At 34.0% G+C, this 19,113-nt stretch overlaps 8 protein-coding genes across 13 annotated transcripts in view; 3 read left to right on the top strand and 5 right to left on the bottom strand.

The window, feature by feature from the left end:
• Window positions 1-5,215, bottom strand: part of LOC105214052 (protein tincar) — a 143,981-nt gene extending 138,766 nt beyond the window's left edge. Inside the window, exon 1 of the mRNA XM_011187233.3 lies at window positions 4,155-5,215. The gene's annotated coding sequence lies outside the window, so the exon portion shown is untranslated. The remainder of the gene's footprint in view (window positions 1-4,154) is intronic.
• A 66-nt stretch (window positions 5,216-5,281) lies between these two features.
• LOC105214046 (uncharacterized) lies at window positions 5,282-7,119 on the bottom strand. 4 transcript variants are annotated; one of them, XM_011187226.3, is made up of 5 exons: window positions 7,019-7,119; window positions 6,536-6,773; window positions 6,196-6,415; window positions 6,075-6,143; window positions 5,282-6,011 (listed from the first exon to the last, which is right to left on the bottom strand). In XM_011187226.3, the coding sequence occupies exons 2-5, from the start codon at window positions 6,723-6,725 to the stop codon at window positions 5,684-5,686; spliced, it is 807 nt and encodes a 268-aa protein (XP_011185528.1). In that variant the 5' UTR covers window positions 6,726-6,773; window positions 7,019-7,119; the 3' UTR covers window positions 5,282-5,683. The 4 variants fall into 4 exon arrangements, with proteins under 4 accessions (XP_011185528.1, XP_011185524.1, XP_054084583.1 ...); XM_011187222.3 differs by lacking the exon at window positions 7,019-7,119 and having other exon boundaries at window positions 5,282-5,588; window positions 5,667-6,011; window positions 6,536-6,998; XM_054228608.1 differs by lacking the exon at window positions 7,019-7,119 and having other exon boundaries at window positions 6,075-6,113; window positions 6,536-6,997.
• A 381-nt stretch (window positions 7,120-7,500) lies between these two features.
• LOC105214048 (chitobiosyldiphosphodolichol beta-mannosyltransferase) lies at window positions 7,501-9,416 on the top strand. Its single transcript, XM_011187227.3, has 4 exons — window positions 7,501-8,230; window positions 8,291-8,571; window positions 8,640-8,928; window positions 9,029-9,416. The coding sequence occupies exons 1-4, from the start codon at window positions 7,668-7,670 to the stop codon at window positions 9,246-9,248; spliced, it is 1,353 nt and encodes a 450-aa protein (XP_011185529.1). The 5' UTR covers window positions 7,501-7,667; the 3' UTR covers window positions 9,249-9,416.
• Window positions 9,295-10,285, bottom strand: LOC105214049 (uncharacterized). The gene is made up of 2 exons (XM_011187229.3): window positions 9,967-10,285; window positions 9,295-9,910 (listed from the first exon to the last, which is right to left on the bottom strand). Exons 1-2 carry the CDS (start codon window positions 10,137-10,139, stop codon window positions 9,760-9,762), a joined length of 324 nt encoding a protein of 107 aa, XP_011185531.1. The 5' UTR covers window positions 10,140-10,285; the 3' UTR covers window positions 9,295-9,759.
• Window positions 10,286-10,510: 225 nt separating this feature from the next.
• Window positions 10,511-11,696, top strand: LOC105214050 (alpha/beta-tubulin-N-acetyltransferase 9). Its single transcript, XM_011187230.3, has one exon. The coding sequence runs from the start codon at window positions 10,692-10,694 to the stop codon at window positions 11,319-11,321; it is 630 nt and encodes a 209-aa protein (XP_011185532.1). The 5' UTR covers window positions 10,511-10,691; the 3' UTR covers window positions 11,322-11,696.
• Window positions 11,697-11,829: 133 nt separating this feature from the next.
• Window positions 11,830-16,302, bottom strand: LOC105214051 (mothers against decapentaplegic homolog 4). 3 transcript variants are annotated; one of them, XM_011187232.3, is made up of 10 exons: window positions 16,179-16,302; window positions 15,161-16,033; window positions 14,814-15,085; window positions 14,345-14,687; window positions 13,957-14,205; window positions 13,134-13,739; window positions 12,809-13,070; window positions 12,577-12,745; window positions 12,384-12,510; window positions 11,830-12,295 (listed from the first exon to the last, which is right to left on the bottom strand). In XM_011187232.3, exons 2-10 carry the CDS (start codon window positions 15,234-15,236, stop codon window positions 12,084-12,086), a joined length of 2,316 nt encoding a protein of 771 aa, XP_011185534.1. In that variant the 5' UTR covers window positions 15,237-16,033; window positions 16,179-16,302; the 3' UTR covers window positions 11,830-12,083. The 3 variants fall into 3 exon arrangements, with proteins under 3 accessions (XP_011185534.1, XP_054081349.1, XP_028897395.1); XM_054225374.1 differs by having other exon boundaries at window positions 14,814-15,076; window positions 15,161-16,239; XM_029041562.2 differs by lacking the exon at window positions 13,957-14,205 and having other exon boundaries at window positions 15,161-16,241.
• Window positions 16,303-16,371: 69 nt separating this feature from the next.
• LOC105214044 (protein unc-50 homolog) lies at window positions 16,372-17,658 on the top strand. Its single transcript, XM_011187221.3, has 4 exons — window positions 16,372-16,772; window positions 16,841-16,906; window positions 16,969-17,328; window positions 17,394-17,658. Exons 1-4 carry the CDS (start codon window positions 16,514-16,516, stop codon window positions 17,528-17,530), a joined length of 822 nt encoding a protein of 273 aa, XP_011185523.1. The 5' UTR covers window positions 16,372-16,513; the 3' UTR covers window positions 17,531-17,658.
• Window positions 17,659-17,668: 10 nt separating this feature from the next.
• On the bottom strand, window positions 17,669-18,965 carry LOC105214043 (39S ribosomal protein L19, mitochondrial). Its single transcript, XM_011187220.3, has 3 exons — window positions 18,806-18,965; window positions 18,429-18,734; window positions 17,669-18,361 (listed from the first exon to the last, which is right to left on the bottom strand). The coding sequence occupies exons 1-3, from the start codon at window positions 18,867-18,869 to the stop codon at window positions 17,817-17,819; spliced, it is 915 nt and encodes a 304-aa protein (XP_011185522.1). The 5' UTR covers window positions 18,870-18,965; the 3' UTR covers window positions 17,669-17,816.
• Between the last annotated feature and the right edge of the window lie 148 nt (window positions 18,966-19,113).

Below are 19,113 nucleotides of genomic sequence, written 5' to 3' on the forward strand. Positions count from 1 at the left end.
GATGTATGGCGCTGAAGCGTGGACGATGACAACATCCGATGAGACGACTCTTGGGGTTTTCGAGAGAAAGGTTTTGCGCAAGATTTTTGGTCCTCTAAACATTGGCAACGGCGAATACCGCAGGCGATGGAACGATGAGCTGTACGATTTATACGACGACATTGACATAGTTCAGCGAATAAAAAGACAGCGGCTACGCTGGCTAGGTCATGTTGTACGGATGGAAGAAAACACTCCAGCTCTGAAAGTATTCGATGCAGTACCCGCTGGAGGAAGCCGCGGAAGAGGACGACCTCCACTCCGGTGGAAAGACCAAGTGCAAAGTGACCTGGCTTCACTTGGTGTTTCCAATTGGCGCCAAAAAGCAAAAAGGAGGAATGAGTGGCGCGCTCTGGTGGATTCGGCTATAATCGCTTAAAGCGGTTCCTACGCCAAATATATATATATATATAAGTTTCAGTAGAAAGAAGCTATAAAAATTAAACTGATTAATCACGCACATGCTAATTTTTAGTCTTTAATGCCGCAGTGGCTGATGCAGATGCAGCTATTATAGTCATTCATTGTTGGTTGGGATTAAAAAATCGCTTGAAACTCTAAAAGGCAATCACGCTGTAAAAATTTCAATATTTCGATTTCCATCCAAATAAATATAATTTATGTACAAAGTAAGAATATAATATTTGAAATATCGCAAAAGCCAGCAAATACAATACCAATAGCAACAAAATAATTTGGTTTATACATTTTTGCCTTGGAACAAAGCAGAATACGCAATAATACCATGAATATTCAATAAACAATTTGAGTATGGCAAGCAGCTTATTAGCTCAACAGCCGCTGAATGGCTGCAATTGGAAAGCTGTGGTTTGAATTTTATAACACAGCTGTATTCATACATATTCTTGCTATTTTATTTGATTTGTATATGCGCAACATCGGTGGGGCATGAGTTGGTTATTGTGCAGTATAATACTCAAATGAACGCCACAATAACAAAAACAACTCACACGCCAACACATAAGCAAAATTAGAAAACAGACAATGAGCATACAGGATTATTGCTTTGATTGTATTGATAATTATGACGGGTAAATTGTTCATTCATTGTTGCATTTGTTTGCAGTTTATTTGGCTGATTAGTTGGCGCTGACTAACTGACCAATTAAAGTCGATGCCATGCTCAAATATTTACTCCAAATACATATTTAAATGAGTGACAATATGTTCAAATAGAGCTGAGCAAAAATCATATTTAGTTTGTGGTTAAATGTTAGTCACATTTCCATTTTAGTATTTAATGCAAAAAATCATTTTAAAAACATATATGAATCAGTCACCTTTGATTGGGCTTAACAGTTTCGATTTATAATTAATGTACGCATAATAGATGCACTCATTTTCTCAAATAAGGCCGTATCATTTCGCTTCTTTCATTTCAAACACAATGGAAATTATAAATCACGCTCGTAAATATAATGGTATACAGCAGACACAAGAATTAAGCGCATGACAATGATGTATTTGTACACCAATACTTCGCCAATTATGCAAAACAGCAGTCGTATGTGTAGGGAAGAGCATGAATTGCGGTTGCAGCAAATTCAATACGTACGTGCTATCTATGCGACATTCTCACATATACATAGATATGTATATGTACATTGTGCTGCTGTGCATTACATGTGTGAACGCCTAAAAGTATGCTTAGCTTAACTACATATATGCTGAAATAGAAACTGTGGCTCTGCATATCTTAAACATTTATGTACGAGTATGTTTATTTATACGCATATATATAAGGTATATTTTATTTTTGTACATATGTACATATATACAGCGTGCATTCCTTGACCACCACAAAACGAAATGTCTGAGTTTAAACATATGTACTTTTAACAGCAAATACATTTGTATGTGTATGTATATGTATTTATGCATCATGCAACATAGCATAGACATTAATTCAAATTTGCCAACAGCATCGGCACGCAGACACAACAAAGGAATGCAACACAGTGATAAAATGAACTCGGCAGCAATAAATTGCACAGTGTTCAAAAATTAAAAAAATTGGAGTGTCAAAAGCTTTAAAAATGGAATATAGATATAGTTAAAACTTAACTGATAAATCAAATTACATATAATACATGTATATGTTTGAAATATATTATACATTTTTGAACGCAAAAATATTGACTTACCCATTTCAGCATAATTCGTAAATAATTGAAATTTAAAAAAATATAATATTCAGTGTTAAATCTATACAAATATTTTCGAAATGCACTGTTATATGTATATTTATAATAAAAATAAGTTTTTTTTTACACACAGCTAAAACCAATTGAGTATAAAAATATTTTCTTCTAAACTAAATTTCAAGTGACAACACTCAATATTATTAAAAACAAATTTTAAATATATAAATGTGAGTTTTATAGAAAAAACTCGAAACCGTTCACTTTTTCCTGCGCTGCATTTCACGTTTTTTAAACATGCAATGTCTGCGTGCAACATTTGTTTTTGATTTTGTTTTCGGATGTTAAAACGGCGTAGAACAAAAACACAATCAGCAAATTAAACTTTTATACACGCCAACATACAGAATATCGCCAGACGCGCTATGTTATTGTTCCCATACAAGCAATTTACGCTTATCCGCTCAGTTTTGCCACTCCGAGCTATTTTATTGTGGGTATAAAAAAAAACGTAAATATAAAATACAGAATCTGAACCCTATTTTTGTCAAAAAGGAGTCTGAGTACTATGCAGAAGCTTTTCACAACCACTAGTCGAAGATGTTCCCGTATACTGTTTGATAGAGCAAAAATCTTGAACCGTTCTTCCGACGGCTCAAAACGGTGCTATGCATATTATTCGCTACATATGGCAACACCATAAATCCTTTTTAGATGGGTGGCTAACTGGCTTTGGTTGTTTCATTGGGATCTAGTTGTTGTTGTCATTGGTTCGATGGTAATGTAACGTAAATTTAAACGACAGTTTGCAGGTTTGAACTGTTTGTTGTTTGATCATACATACATATATGTATGCATAACTGTTATGCGAAAGCCCCAAGACAGTTTGTTGGGGTTGCTGTGTCGGCTTCGGCTGCTTTTGCTTTGCTATTTTGTTTTTTTACCGGTAAAATAGTGCGACAATAACAAACCAACGATGGAATGCGATAGCTATAGACGCCAACCACCCTCCGGTGAGTCGCAGGCAAACACAAAGCAAGTCACACACGAACATACACCTGTAAATGTGATTAAGTTAAGCGTGGAAAGCGTGCTGTTTATCGAGTAGCGAAATGTTCGATGCTTTGGGTCGTCTGCAAAGTTTTATTAAGCAAATGTGTCCGAAAAGGAAGTCAGTCAGTGGGGATAACATGAAGCGAAGAAGAAAATTATGCGTAAATGTGTGCGCACATATACACATACAAATCAGTCACACATACACACAAAATTTAGTGAAAAATATTAGTATGCTAAGTTTGACTGTTCGATATACACACATATTTATGTATGTACGTTTGCCGGAAGTAAAAGAAGTTAAAGAGATATGTTTAGAATACACAAATAAGAATGATAAAAACAATAGTTTTATACAAATAAAATATTATATAAATAAAATATGTTTTTTTAAGATTTTTTTCCATTTTTCATTTTATCACGCTCAGAATTATATCGATTTCGAATGCATTAAATATTTAAAGCTCTTCACAGAAATCAATTTCTTTAACAAAAAAAAAAGATATTTACATAGAAATGACGACTATTTGAAAGATAAAGCCTATGAATATATAACTGTTCAATGTTGCACGAAGTTTAAACCTTATAAATAATATTATTGAACAAATTTTTTATCAATTTGTTAACGTCTAACTCTCATTGGAAGCAGAATAAATCCGAAATTGAGTTCATGCTAAATTACATTTTGGCTGATGAACAGTTTCAACTTTATAAAAAACACACATGGGTTAAGAGAAGATCGAGAAAATATATAGTGAATCAACAATTAATATAAAAAATACTAAAAAATATCGTATTGATCTGCGCGGAATACGCATTTTAAATAAATCACATTTTATCAAATAAGAAGATTCTCCAATATTATGATAATATATTTTTTTCTTTGAAATAATAACTTACCAAGCCTTTGAACAACTTGCACAAATTTTAGTTTTCCTATAATTAGTTTTGCTTTCACCAAAAACACTTATTTACCGAAATTTTACATTTTTATTTTTCCATACGAAATTTTTATAAGCTTTCATTAACACTAAGCATTAAGCGCATAAACATATAAATATGTATATTTATATTCACTCTTTACATGGGTTTACTCTTAATAATATTTAATATTTATTTATCATTTCATTTGTTTATCGATATTAATAATTGTTTTACCAAATCATACCACTATTTTGCTTACTCTTTATGAATCAACGTATGTTATATTTCTGTGATTTTTATAGCTCCACAACTGTCGCGATATTCTTTAAAAGTAATTCACTTCTTTGAATTGTCAGCACAACAATCACTTGTACACATACACATATACATACAAACGTACATATGTTCTTATGTATGTATGAATTTTTGCCAGACGCCAATCACTGCATTAATTTTCAAAAGATTTTGCACAACTCACTTGTCTTACTATAAGCCATTTTCTGATTTGCGCTTGTAATTTTTAATAAGTTCACTATATAAATTCCACACACCCACTGCGAATTCGTTTTGTTTACTTTTGAATCTTTCAACTAAAATATATAAGTATTTTTTAAATTTAGATAAATATGTATGGACTCTTGTGAAGACGAATTTATCTTCCGCGCAAGAATCGCACTCGAACAACACATCACACGAAATGACGTGTAAAAATGTTGCATTGCAAAGCGGAAGCGAGAGAACTCCAAATTATTTAACTGTTATACACAACGAACAAATGCAGAGAACAAATTCATGTTCTCTTTAAATGCATCTGAGAGAATGTTAATGTGTATGTAAAATCGGAGAACGTAAAATAGAGAATGTTACTATGAACGTAAAAACAAGTCACATCGTAAATTTACCAAATGGTTGCTGACTAAGCTTAATGGTTCCAAGCTTTGTTAGAAATGGCATAAAACAAAAGAAATCAAAGGAAGCCAACCAAAAATATAAAATAAAATATCTCGAAGATAATCCATTTTCTCACCTTCCGTATCGCCGTTTCGTCTTTTCTTTTATTAATTTATGCTCTGCCAACTCTTCAAATGCAATCAAAAACTTAATTGAACTATATTACATCAATATTTATTAAAAATTCTAAAAGTTTATTTTAATGTTGTTAACAAATATTACACCATGTAATTGAAGACAAACATACATACATTCCAAAATCGATTATTTTATTTTATTGAACATGAATGTCAAAAATCTACTTTAAGGTAGATTAGACTGTCGTGAATGTTTGTGGTCTTGTTATTAAAAATTAATTAATCATTTTAACATTTCATTTCTGGTTTCTTAAAATGTCGTGTAATTCTGTACATGCAAATACTATCAATACATATATACCCTAATTACTATTCATTTATTCTAAGTCCCGAAAAAAAATACAAGTAATAAAATTAGTTGAAATTCTTATAAATTTTAGTTATTATAAACAGAACTTACATATAAAGAATATTTTATTAATTGTGTCCATTTACAACAACTTCCATTTGTACATCCGACGACTTATGTGTTTCAAGTAGTAATGATTTCACCAAATCAGTGGTGAACTTCTCTACCAACATCAAAGCATCCTTTTGGTTCATTTCGATCAATGATGAAGTTAAAAATTGTCCAAAAGCTCTAAACTTACACAGGTTTGGATTGACATTAGAAAGGTTATCTATTTGTTTGTCGGGGCTTGGAGGACGCATTTCATGGTAGTTTGCATTGTTAACTTCCTCGCTTACATTATTGCGTAAATCTGGCCTTATTTGCCTGTCTGTCGGAGCAGCAACAGGCGGCGTTCTGAAAATTGTTATTTATTATTAAAAATTAAATAGACGAAGAAGCTAAGCTAAGCTAACTCACGGCGGGTATGGGTTGGGTTCGTCACATCCATCAGAATCACTGCAATAAGCAAAACGCACAGGTCTTATGCTTTAAATTATTTTAAGTCATACAAATAAAAAAACAGTATTGAAATGCTCACCTTGAATTCGAAAATGGCGCCGATTTTGGTCTTACAACAACTTCTTTTGTAAACGATCGACGAGCTTTTATGTGATCACCTAAATATGTTAAATAATTATACATTGGCCATTGCGATGTAATACTTGGATCGTTATATTGGTCTTGCAACATCTCCACTCGACGTTTTTCCAAGTTATAGCGATTTCGTAGTTGAACCATACGATTTTTTACTATAGCAACTGTCGGAATTGAGAAAGCACTTAATTTTTCAATTATGTAAAATGATTTTTTCATACAATTTATGTATATTAAACAATACCTTTGTATATAATTTACTCTTTCTGAATGTATTATCTTACCATTTTGACCCACACTCTCAGCCATATCCATCCACATTCCTTCCAAGTAATCCCTATTTCTATATTGAGGATGATTGCGATCATAAAATGCAGGTCTTTGTTGAAATTCACGTGCAAGCAGTACATCGATATCATCAAGTGCAGGTCCTTCGCCGCGACGTGGGCGCCCACGTTTCCGTCTTCCAGTCATTAACAAGTTTGTTTGTACAAGTACCCAGGTATTACTTAAAATTGATACCTTATTAAACAATAAATAGTTGTTATGTTTTTATATTTTTTTATTTCACGTTTTTTATTTTTTATTTTCTAAATCGTTCATTGAAAAAAAATTATTTAGATTTTTACATATTTCTCTTGGTCACTTTTCGGAATGGAGTTTTGATAATTGTAAAAATTATCACTAGAAAATGAAATATACAAAATATAGAGGTGCCACTTTTTTACTGAATTACACATCAATATTTATTTAATAATATTTTTTACCAAATTAAAAAATTAGAGAAAACTAATTTTAGCTGAATTATTTTTTCTCCTTAACTATTTAAGATTACTTTTGGCAGAGTTACCGCTACACAAAATACGAAATCAGTAATTAAAATGTCTAATCAACTTACATATATTAAAAAAAATTAACTTTCTACGCTATAAAATTTACGAACCCAAATTTTGCATAAAAAAGTAGCATAATTCACAAAAGAAATGAGCTAAAAATGAATACTTAGTGTAAAAACATACACAAGTTTATACATATTACAAAATTAAACTTTATATGTATATATTTATTTTACTGTCAATTTAAATTACCTTTTCGTTTATTAATTTTATTTTTTAAAAATGTACTATAAATTTATATAATATTTATAGCGCAGTGAAACACAAAATATCCTTTATTGTTTAATTGGTTATTTTTAATAAATTTATATCCAGTTTTTAGACCTACCATGCATATCTGTTTGTTCTATTTAGTCAGCTGATATGTAATGTCTAAAATGTCATTACTTGAAGTATTTAATAAACTTGTTTTTATAAATAGTTTGCTTATATTATAAAATTAACGTCTTAATATATAAATTGGACAAAAAGCGAGTATCTTATATTTAATATATGTTTCACTGAAATAATCCTGAACGAAATGGTTGATGTACAAATTGGCCGACGAAATGCCTGCATTGTTGTACTTGGCGACATAGGGCGCAGTCCACGCATGCAATATCATGCCGTTAGTTTGCTTGAAGAAAATTATAACGTTGACTTTATTGGCTATATTGAAACGAAACCGCTGGACGCCCTAACTAATGCACACCACAAATGCAAAATACATGAATTATCACCGGTGCCTGTAACTAACCTTACACCTAAACTAAAATTAATTTTCAAAACATTTTGGCAGACATTAAGTTTGCTCATAGCGCTAGTTTCTATACGTCGTTCAAATTTTTTACTAGTGCAAAATCCACCAGGTGTTCCAACCTTAATAGTTTGCTATCTTTATTGTGCGTTAACGAGAACTAAATTTGTCATTGACTGGCATAATTACACGTACACTATATTAGCTCTGGGTACTGCCAACGGAGAGAAGAGTTACTTTTGTCGTTTAGCTAAATGGATTGAGCGTTCATTTGGTAGTAAAGCAAATGCTCATTTTTGTGTCACCAAAGCTATGCAACAGGATCTGTTGTTGAATTGGAATATTGGGTAAACATACAGAAATTAATAATCGTACCAAAAATAATATATATTTGTGTCACTCTTTAGGCCAGCAGTCGTCTTGTATGATAGGCCGCCCACACAATTTCATCCCATTGAATTGGCTCAAAAGCACGAACTCTTTATGAAATTATCCAAAGAATATCCCCAATTTCTACCAAAATGCTATGCAGATCTAAAAGAATCTGGAGTTATTGAAACAACAGCTTTAACACAAAAATTAATTAATGGAAATGTTTCGTATAAACCACAACGAGTAGCTATTGTTGTATCAAGTACTAGCTGGACACCAGATGAAGACTTTGGGATATTGCTTAAAGCATTAGAAGGTAAGTCTACATACATATCAATACTGCCAGAATGTCGTAAAAACATATTATTAAATGTTGTTGTTCAGAGTATGAGAGCACAGCCACTACGCGTCCAAATAATTTCCCCACCATTTTATGTATCATCACCGGTAAAGGACCACAGAAACAAGAATATGAATGCCGGATTTCTAAACTAAAGTGGTCCAAAGTTTCAATCATAACACCGTGGTTGGAAGTGGAAGATTACCCTCTTATTTTAGCTTCTGCTGATTTGGGAGTATGTTTGCACTATAGCAGCAGTGGATTAGACTTACCTATGAAAGTGGTAGATATGTTCGGTTGCGGTTTGCCGGTGTGTGCGTATAATTTCAATTGGTGAGTTAAATATTAAAATAAATGTACAGAATTAGATAAGATTTAGATTGGATTATTCACATAACTAACATTGAAAATTAACAATTTTTCTTTCTCTAAGCCTTGGCGAATTGGTAACTCATGGTCAGAATGGATTTATATTCGAGAATCACAAAGATCTCTCCGACCAACTAAAATTTTGGTTTGAAAACTTTCCTAGTAATCCAAGTTTACTAGAATCCAAAGAACGGTTTCGCAAAAATTTGCACGAATTCCAATCATTGCGTTGGCATGATAATTGGAGAAATAATGCCCTGCCTATATTTAATTCTTACACCTAAAAATATTTTTAATTTTAATATGGAATATAGTAAGAATATCCATTAGTCTGCTTAAATGTTTTATTTTTTGATTTATTCAAGTAACTTGTATAATTTTTTTGTTTTATACAAACTTGGTAATTTTAAGATTCCATTTGTGAAATAAAAATATTTTAATACATTTTACAATTGTTTTTTAATACACATTTAAGACATAGTATGTGAGTTCTAAAGATGAAATTATATAAACTCATATAATAAATAAAAAAAAAATTAAAAAGTCAAATAAAAATAGCTTCGTCTTTTTTTTCTAAGTTTCTAAACTTCTTACCAATCAGTCTACTTGTTTCTTTCTTTTATAAAAAAATATTTAGTGAACAGTTAACCGCGTAACCCGCACACTTTAATTTATTTAACTGAACTAAAAATTCCGGACAACTTCACACTCAAACCATTATATTTCATAATAGAAATTGTATGATCGAGTACGAAAAGAAAAATGTTGTCAGATATGTGTAAAATTCAGAATATCTCACATGCGTTCACGGCAAACTGGACAATTCTTTGTATGTCGCTTACACTCAGTGAAGCACTTATCGTGCATGGCATGGCCGCATCGCAGATATGTCATATTATCATTCTGCATATCCAAAAGACATATAACACAAGCATCTCCGGGGGATCTGAAAATTCACAATCAATTTACAAATTTATAACCAGATAAAACAAATGCATTTACGAGTTGAATCTTGGTGTATATGCACTTTGGTCGCTTGTACTTTTTCGGCGTCTAGATCTTCCGCCACTTGCACTGCCTCCTTCTCGATCATAGCTGAGCGCTTGTGGGCGCACAAATATTAAAGCAACTAGGCCTACGCAAACGCCCAACATCATTTGCCACACCGGAATCATGGTACAATTGTTTTTATATAAATATTCTACACAATTTTTATGTAACGGGCACAAAAATACCGCTTTTCACAACAATTGTTTTTGCGCGACAATTAATAGAGTAAAAATCAGGTAGAAATCTCAAACAGTAGATAACAAACGTACGAAAACTGGCACGAAAATGCAGCTGTCACATATTCAAAACACACCGAGCAAAATACATGAAATTTACAAAACCGATGATTCTTTATGTTTATATAAGTTTGTAAAATGGTGCTATCGATTAATTGTGTGACTTTACGATATTATTATTAAATTAGAAAAAATACGCTTAATTTAAATTTGTAATTATATAAATTAAAAATATGGCACCAACACGAATCATATGCTCTTTATTTATATATCTTATATAAATTTAAGGGAATTCACCAATTTCAGTGTTTCCATATAATATTCGCTGACACTCGTCTTAATCGTTCACATTTTTCGAAACAGCTGATTCGCGTTGTCTATTTATGTAAATAAATATATTTTTGTCAAATTTAAAAATACCAAACTTCTACCGACCACAAGATGCGACTGAACGAGAACACCAAAATTGTTGGGAAAAAAGTTATTTTAGTTCCATACTGTGCAGCACATGTGGAAAAATATCACGAATGGATGAAGTCGCCAGAATTACAAGAGTTGACAGCTTCAGAACCCCTCACGCTGCAAGAAGAATATGAGATGCAACGCAGTTGGCGTGAAGATGAGGACAAATGTACATTTCTTGTTTTATGCAGAACTACTTATGAACAAACCAGTGATGAAATTTATTCGCTGGTTGGAGATACAAATCTATTTTTAAGAATAGAGGATGACGTTGAGGATGTAAACGCAGGCTGTCAAGTGGCCGAAGCAGAGATAATGATTGCAGAACCAGAAGCACGCGGTAAAGGTTATGGATGGGAAGCAATGCTTTTGTTGTTGAAATATGCCTTACAAAATTTAAATATTAAAAAATTTGAAGCCAAGATTGGTACAAAAAATGAAAAATCGTTACACATGTTCGGAAAAATGCAATTCAAAGAAGTATCACGTTCGGCTGTATTTGAAGAAGTGACATTGGTACTAATAGTTGATGAAGAGTGGATTAAATGGTTGGACGGGCAAGTGACTTTGCGTTGTGAAAATTATAGAAGTACCGGGTCACATAAATAAACAACTAACTAACTATAACATTTAAGGAAATGTTTTTTTTATCTATCTGCCTGTCTTAACTTTCTTTAATTTCCATTACTATATACAGCAGATGAATTATAACAACAATTTTTGTGTGAAAAATTTAAACAATATTTATAATTTATTTCTTTTTCGATTAATCACAAATGCCTAAAAATTAGATTAACACTCAAAGAATGTCCACTATGAAGCAAACAATGAAGGCAGAATAATGTCAATATTAACTATTGTGATAAAATGATATTCATAAAAAAATATTGTGTACAAATTAAAAACTCAGTAATTTCACAGTTTAAAATTGTCGTTTGCCGAAGTTGAAAAATAAATATTTTAATTTATTTTAAGAGCGATGAATGCTTTTTAGTATCTTTGTTTCTTTAAATTTAGAAATACAACAATGAACAAAATAAAATCGATTTGATTTTAAATCGGTTCAAGCCATGAAGTTCTACTTCACAAATTTCTTTCATGAAAGCATAAAACATACTTTTGATAAAAACTAATTGCATGTATTCTTACAATCTCTGCTTAAATAATGTAAAATATTTTATATCCATTTGTAAGGCTAATAAAAATCAAAAAGCAGGAAACAGGCCTTTTAAGTTTGCAAGCTCCTGTATTTTTTTTTTTTTTTCTTCCTTTTGTGATGAACTGAGCAGAATTCAATTATTTACTCATCATTTTTGTATACGTATTAATGTTACTTTAAATATGTAAGCATCTGTGTGATTGAGGACTTGTTTAAGCCATCGCACGTGGACCATCGATCGGCATTCTATGTAACACTTCGTCCAGCAGCTGTAGAGCTCGATGCAAATGCACTTCTATCCAACAAGGTGTCTCCTTAATTGATTGTCTTGGATAATCAGGTCCCCATCCTTTGACAAAACTTAAACGTAAAATACACAGACGACGTAAATCATCAACGCCGATGCCAGCAGCTGCGGTAATATCTAGAAAGAGTTTTTTTACAAATAACATTCGATCAAATTCCCGATAAAAGCACAAAGTTATATTTTATCTTGTCTTGTCTTTACTCACTTCGCGGCGCTCCGCCCATTTGTGAGCTTGGCAGTCCAGCGACCGCTGCAGCTTGCGCAGCTGCTGCTGCTTGTGCATTTGTCGCCAACGAATGCATTTGTTGATGGCACTGACGCAAATCAAAAACCTACGATCAAAGAAACGTTGGTGTTAAAAAAAATCAATACTTAATTTATTGAACGTATTAACTCACTTTAATACAGGCAACCGGATATATTTTATGTACAGCGTCGCCAGGTGTTCGACCAGCTTCACGATCAAGATAGTAACTTTGTACAAAAACAGAATTGTCGCTGAGGCAGCGCAACCAAACGTCACCTTCGCCGCGTAGATCCAGTTGAACTCCTTTACCAATGTGAAGTCTATAGAAAAAAAATAAATGTATTAGGACCAATACATTTGAATATTATTGCCACGAAACTTACCTAGCGCGCTCCGATTGTTCTGTGCGATGTACATTACTTAATGCTCCCAGACAAAAGCGATTGCCACCAGATGGATCGACATAACCGTCGATAATGACATTTGGTTTCGCCGATGGCACTTTGAACGTTTCCCCCACCTGCGTGTCCAATTCGAAGTAAGCGATGGAGCACCAATATTCGGGCGCTGGTTGCCGGGACAACATACGTGGCTGTTGTTGTTGTTGTTGATTACCACTCATATCACCACTCAATGGCGCATTCCCTGCAAGCAAGAATACATACTGTATAAATGCAGAATAACAATATGAAAAAAATTAAATCTTACAATATCCTGTTGAATGTGTACGTGGATCGGGCGGTTGCATTGATTGTGTGTAGGTGAGTGTGCTAGATCCAGTCCACGTTCCACCTGCACCCACAGTTCCACCTGATACTACTTGTCCACCAGCATTGGTTTGTGAGGCCGACTGTGGTCCATTGGTTCCAACATTACCGCCACCTCCTACATGCTGACCATAATTGGGTGGCGCACCACCACCCGTTACATAACCATTTTGTTGTAAATGGGGCGAATGTGGCTGTTGCACACCTCCTCCTGGTCCCGCGTTATTCAATGCAGCATTGAACTTTGCTTCTGCGACATTGGGCATCTGTGATGTTGTAGGCGGACCATAGTATGCTCCTTGATTTTGACCGGCTGCTCCTGCACCGCCACTAACATTTACACCGACACCGCTATTACCACCACCACCGGAGCCCTGAGCTTGCTGCAGTGCGTCAGTAGGTGAGTTCGCTTGAGTATGATGACCCGCGCCACTTAAAATATTGCCATTTGGACCTTGCGGGTTCTGCAATTGAGGTGGGGGAGGCGGGCCCATAACTGGACCACCGGAGTTCATTGGTCCAGCCAACGGCATACCATGTGGAACAGCTAGGATTATAAAGAAAATACAATTTAAACATTAAAATTGAATGACAGTTTGTATACAAAATTTTCGAGATTTGATTATTTTGCAAAATAATTTCGTTGCGAATATGAAACAACAAACAAAAAATATATAAAAAAATAAATGTATATATACAATAACTATAAACTATTAAACTATAAAAATATATGAAAAAGGAAACAAAAAATTGCAAAAGCTTACAAAGCGGGTGTTGGGAAACTTGTGCCGCGCGCTGTTGCTGTTGTTGTTGCTGCTGTTGCTGTGATTGTGGTGCTTGTTGTTGCGGTGGTTGTGGCTGCGTTTGTGGCACTGGTTGTGGCTGACCCAACCGTGGCGGTGGCGGCACCATCCAAGCACCACGTGGCATACCGCTACCATCGCCTGGTTCAATTTTTGGTATTGTTCGCCCCGCAACGAACATAGAATTCATTGCGTGATTTGAATCAGCAACTAAAAATGTCAATTAACAAAAATAAAAACCAAAATATACCCATAAGCCCGTAAGTAATAATAAATACAAAGGGAATAAGAAAAATTAACTGAAAAAAGGCATAACCGATAGATTCAAACATATTTATAATTATAATACCTGCTCCTTGGGGGTACCCATAGCCAGGACCAACCAATTGTGATGGATGATGTTGTATTGTGCCGATGTCATTGCCGTCAATATCCATTCCTCCAACCAATGGGCCAGCAGAGTATTCATCTTTCACCATACGACTTGGGCCGGACTGTAGACTTAGACCAGATAAATCAATGCCTGGTGATACAACTCGCTCATAATGATATGGATTCACGCACACTGAATCACATTTGAGATCAAAAGCATATGCACAATACTTAACATGCTTTAATTCATTCTTATGAAGATCTGGCCATCGCCAAATGCGAGCATATATAACATGCGGAAAGCCCTTACGGCCTGCAACCTAAAAAATTATAGATATGAAAGAGTTAGTTATATAAAAATAAGACTAGCTAATATTAATATTACAACCAAAAATAAAATAGGTATATTTTAATATTCATATGTTCCCAAAAAAATATGAAATCACCTGTAATCTACCGTCAAGCGTTCGCTGGATAGTCACGCATTTGCTGGGATGTGCGCCATTTGTTGTGATGGCCGTTATGAGCGAATCCAATTCATCACGCTTTTCCTTTAACTTTTTCACCAGCGATTCTATAGCCCGTTTTGCAAAGCCTTCACTTTCACCACCTTGTCGATGACACATTAGTGAATGAACAATGCTAAGGCATGCATCTGCTGATGTAGGAGCATTTGAAGGAGGTGGTGGCATCTGTACCATGTCGCGCACTATTAATGCTAAGATAATTTATGTTAGAGCAAATATATTAAACCAATTGTATATATGCATCTATAAATTAAAATTTTACTTACTGTCTTGTGGCGGCACTGGTCCATACAAGTGACCTCCAGGTCCACCTGCACCACCTCCGCCCGCTAGGCCCACCATACCTGCGTAGTCCTGGGGAACACCCAGACTGCCCCGGGCATCCACTTTGCCGGTGTTCGGGCTATCGCCGTCACAAAAACTAAATCCAGTTGACGACCACAAATTGGCTGCTCTTTTTAGGCGGACTTTTATCCGCCAACAAAACCAGACGGGAAAATATGTATATCAAATTAAAATAAATAATTTAAGACTTAGAAATTATATTGCACTTGTACGCGAAAAAATATTGTATTTTTTTTTTTTTTTGTTAAAGTCTTATAGAAGACGGCGAGTATTTCGCGTTCTCACTATGCTCGATTAAATTTTTAATCGTATACGTAGCAGTATACAGGATACTATTATAGAAGCTGATGTGAGGCAATATTACGCAGGAGAGCTCACTACTAAATTTATTTTAATGATTTCACAACGATTAATTAGTTTGTCATAAATATACTTTATTATAATCATTTTATTTTTTCCAGACCTGTCCTTCGAAAATTATAGCGAAAATGCCCTCACTTCTTTTCTCTCTTCCATTTTATTTCACTTTTTTTTCATACACACACACATTTATATGTTGCAGTTCTATTTTTATGTACAATTGATCGTAGCGCAGCTTGTGGTCAAATGCAAACAACGCCCGCCTTGCGGCTTAATTTTAAATTCGCAAGTTTGTATTTTTAATTTATTTTTGCTGTTTCTTTACTTTCTCACAATTCCAAACAATTTTCTTTGTCCATTGTGGACTGTGTCGCAGTTCGTCACTCGTCGCTCTCCACCATCTGCATTCGCAACCGAATCCACAAAAACCTACACTAATTAGATACAATTCTCATCAAACATTTTTGCATTTTTGCGACGATTACGGATCTTTCCGTACACAAATGAAAAACGTTCATTTGTGCGATATCTTTGAAATTATGATTTAACAAATTTCAAGTAATTTTTTAGCGTATTTACACTTAAATTGACATTTTTATCAGACTGCCGCAAATTTTTTCCGTGCGTTTTCTCACTTTTTCTACGAAGAAAATAAATATGGCGCCAGTGCACTTTTTCGTGAATGTCTAATATTAGGAAGTATATGGAAAGTAGTATTAAAAAATACCTTATGATTTTGACAGCTGTTACCATGCGAATATTGGGAGAAGTAGAATGATAGAATAGTATTTGACGTGATGTGTCAGTTTTTATTCAGTAATTTTTGCTAAAATTTGTGAAAATAGTGACATTTAACACAATATTAAATTTCGTTATAATATGCAAAACGAATACATTTTTTAAAAGTGTACAAAATGAAGCATTCTACTTCACCAACACCATCACTGGCTGGATCCAGTTATGCGCCATCATATACAACATCTCGAGGCCAATCGCCGCTACCACCACCAGCAAACCATAGCAGAAATTGTCTATCAGCAACAAGCAAAAGTTACAAATACCTACGGCGACTACTAAAATTTAACCAAATGGACTTCGAGTTTGCTGTTTGGCAAATGATATATTTGTTTATATCACCGCAAAAAGTTTATAGAAATTTTAACTACAGAAAGCGTTAGTATTATAACTCATTACATACAAGTATGTTGATAAAAATCAACTTTTTTATTATTTTCTTTTAGAGACCAAATCGCAATTCGCCAGAGATGATCCTGCTTTCTTAGTGCTGCTTGTAGTTTGCCTCTGTGGTAAGTTCCTAATGACAGAAAATATTTTGATTGTTTTTTCATACTTTTGCCACTCTTAACAGTGACGTCTGTGGTACTCGCGTGGACAATGGGCCTAAACTTTTTGCAGAGTATTTCATTCATATTATATGTAGTGTTTGTGGATTGCATCTTTGCGGGCATCATTGTAGCTTCATTCCTCTGGGTAATGACGAATCGTTACTTGCGCAGCAGTAATTTGGAACCTGATATTGAATGGGGCTATGCTTTCGATGTTCATTTAAACGCTTTCTTTCCACCATTAATATTGCTACACTTTGTTCAGCTGTTTTTCTATGATTGGGTTATAAGCCAGCCATGGTTTTTCTCGCGATTGCTTGGCAACACATTTTGGCTTTGCGCGTTGAGTTATTATATTTATATAACATTTTTAGGATATAACTGTAAGTATACCTAGAAAATTTCGATACATACTAACTAAAATAATTAAAATCTGTTTCCACTTCAGGTATACCACATTTGAAAAATACGCGCCTGATTCTCATACCTTTACCCATAATATTTCTTTTCTATCTGGTGACTGTGATCATTGGTTGGAATGTGACGATTTCGTTTATTAATTTTTATAAGTACCGTGTTTACTAAAAATTGTAATAATAAGTTATATATGCATTATTAATAGAGTTGTTTATTTATATACTTATAAGAGACTTTAATTGACTACATATCTATGTAGACATTATTAAAATCATATGAAAAATATTATAATGAAAGATGTGTAACTTTGATATTTTTCGGATATAAACGCAAGCAGGTTTTTATTTACAAAACTGTATTCCAACTTTAGTATGTATGTTTTAAATTACATAAAGTACATGTTTAGTAAATATTACGAAAGAAAAACAAATAATTATAACAATTTTCCGCAGACCTACGCCAATTTGGTGGGTTTAACAAAAGAACGTTTGCGTTTGTTACGTTTTCGTTGTAATTCCAGACTATGCAATTGTGAGTGTACTTCCGCAAATATTTCTTTTTGTTCGTCTTCGGGAATAGTAGCGCGATACTGTTTCATCATGTCGTATTTCTCCCATGGTTTTTCATGTGCCAATGCCTGCCGACGTTGTTTATCAGTGATGTATTGTTCCACATTGGCTACTCCCTGTAGGTTCTGTCGTTCCCACCGCTCCAACCATGGTCGTGGACGCAATACTACTTTAACGTCATTTATTGGCACTTCAGCATTATCATCCAAATGCTCAGGTTCCATATTTAAATCAACAGTGCTATATTCAGGCAATGCGTCACGCAAATACAGCAGATGGTCATCCAAACGCTTTTCCAGACGAAGTACTTCAATTTTATGAATAGTGGGATCGTACAATTCGTAGCGCACTTCGACACCCTGATGATCGATTACGTTGCGCAATATGAAACGAGCTCTAAGACCGCAACGATCGCGATGAATACATATACCTAGAAAATTACGGTACATTAAGCTAAGCAGCTAAGACTTTGCAGCGACATTATTTTTTGCACTTACCAACGAAACGACTGATTTTCCCAGTTGCGTGTGGATCGGAGCTTGTTACCGCTAGTATTGAGCCTACATAGAATTCTGGAATGTCAATTTTATTTCGACGATCTAGCATGTCCATGCGTTCCAGCTTCTCGCGCACTGGATTACGCCATTCCACTTTTGGATCCGGTAAAAATTCAGGATAAATAAAACGATAATTCTGTGGAATCACTGATTTGCGTCCTTCAGTAGATGCTGTGGAACTTGATTGGTTTGGTTTTTGATGGAAGGCTGGTAATTCATTTGCCTGAGGTTTTGTTGAAAATGTGACTGCATAACAAGTGAATGACAAAAAAATTATAAATCGTTTTTAATTTTTTGTGTTGATAAATTGTATATACCGATTCTAATAAAACTGTTTCCTTTCCTCCAACTGGGGGCCAATACACGGTTGGTTATATTCATTTTTTACAAATTGCAATGGTTAAATGAGATTTTGGTATATTTTACTCCGGTGTATTGATTATGGTTGTTCACTAACCTAACACCAAATGTCAAAACAAATCAGATGTTAATTGCGCTATTACAAAAAGACATTGTAAAAGATTCAATAATTTTTATATAATTAGAAATGACGGTGAGATAAGCAAGTTTCATGGTGGGCCAGTTTTAAATTTATATTGAAAACTTATGGAATCCATTCCATTTT

The sequence above is a fragment of the Zeugodacus cucurbitae genome, chromosome 2, assembly GCF_028554725.1.
Source record: "Zeugodacus cucurbitae isolate PBARC_wt_2022May chromosome 2, idZeuCucr1.2, whole genome shotgun sequence".
NCBI lineage: Eukaryota > Metazoa > Arthropoda > Insecta > Diptera > Tephritidae > Zeugodacus > Zeugodacus cucurbitae.

Excerpts from the sequence above, each read along its gene's own strand:
- LOC105214049 (XM_011187229.3), bottom strand. The coding sequence starts at position 10,139 with ATGATTCCGGTGTGGCAAATGATGTTGGGCGTTTGCGTAGGCCTAGTT. Across the intron at positions 9,911-9,966 it reads TATACACCAAGATTCAACTC|ATCCCCCGGAGATGCTTGTG; the intron begins GTAAATGCATTT and ends GTGAATTTTCAG.
- LOC105214044 (XM_011187221.3), top strand. The coding sequence starts at position 16,514 with ATGAAGCATTCTACTTCACCAACACCATCACTGGCTGGATCCAGTTAT. Across the intron at positions 16,907-16,968 it reads GCTTGTAGTTTGCCTCTGTG|TGACGTCTGTGGTACTCGCG; the intron begins GTAAGTTCCTAA and ends CACTCTTAACAG. Across the intron at positions 17,329-17,393 it reads AACATTTTTAGGATATAACT|GTATACCACATTTGAAAAAT; the intron begins GTAAGTATACCT and ends TTTCCACTTCAG.
- LOC105214046 (XM_011187226.3), bottom strand. The coding sequence starts at position 6,725 with ATGACTGGAAGACGGAAACGTGGGCGCCCACGTCGCGGCGAAGGACCT. Across the intron at positions 6,416-6,535 it reads TGAGAGTGTGGGTCAAAATG|TTGCTATAGTAAAAAATCGT; the intron begins GTAAGATAATAC and ends CAATTCCGACAG. Across the intron at positions 6,012-6,074 it reads GAACCCAACCCATACCCGCC|AACGCCGCCTGTTGCTGCTC; the intron begins GTGAGTTAGCTT and ends AACAATTTTCAG.
- LOC105214043 (XM_011187220.3), bottom strand. The coding sequence starts at position 18,869 with ATGAATATAACCAACCGTGTATTGGCCCCCAGTTGGAGGAAAGGAAAC. Across the intron at positions 18,735-18,805 it reads AAACAGTTTTATTAGAATCG|TCACATTTTCAACAAAACCT; the intron begins GTATATACAATT and ends CTTGTTATGCAG. Across the intron at positions 18,362-18,428 it reads GAAAATCAGTCGTTTCGTTG|GTATATGTATTCATCGCGAT; the intron begins GTAAGTGCAAAA and ends GTAATTTTCTAG.
- LOC105214051 (XM_011187232.3), bottom strand. The coding sequence starts at position 15,236 with ATGGTGGGCCTAGCGGGCGGAGGTGGTGCAGGTGGACCTGGAGGTCAC. Across the intron at positions 14,688-14,813 it reads CGCTTGACGGTAGATTACAG|GTTGCAGGCCGTAAGGGCTT; the intron begins GTGATTTCATAT and ends ATAATTTTTTAG. Across the intron at positions 13,071-13,133 it reads TACACATTCAACAGGATATT|GGAATGCGCCATTGAGTGGT; the intron begins GTAAGATTTAAT and ends TCTTGCTTGCAG.
- LOC105214050 (XM_011187230.3), top strand. The coding sequence starts at position 10,692 with ATGCGACTGAACGAGAACACCAAAATTGTTGGGAAAAAAGTTATTTTA.
- LOC105214048 (XM_011187227.3), top strand. The coding sequence starts at position 7,668 with ATGGTTGATGTACAAATTGGCCGACGAAATGCCTGCATTGTTGTACTT. Across the intron at positions 8,231-8,290 it reads TTGTTGAATTGGAATATTGG|GCCAGCAGTCGTCTTGTATG; the intron begins GTAAACATACAG and ends GTCACTCTTTAG. Across the intron at positions 8,572-8,639 it reads ATTGCTTAAAGCATTAGAAG|AGTATGAGAGCACAGCCACT; the intron begins GTAAGTCTACAT and ends GTTGTTGTTCAG.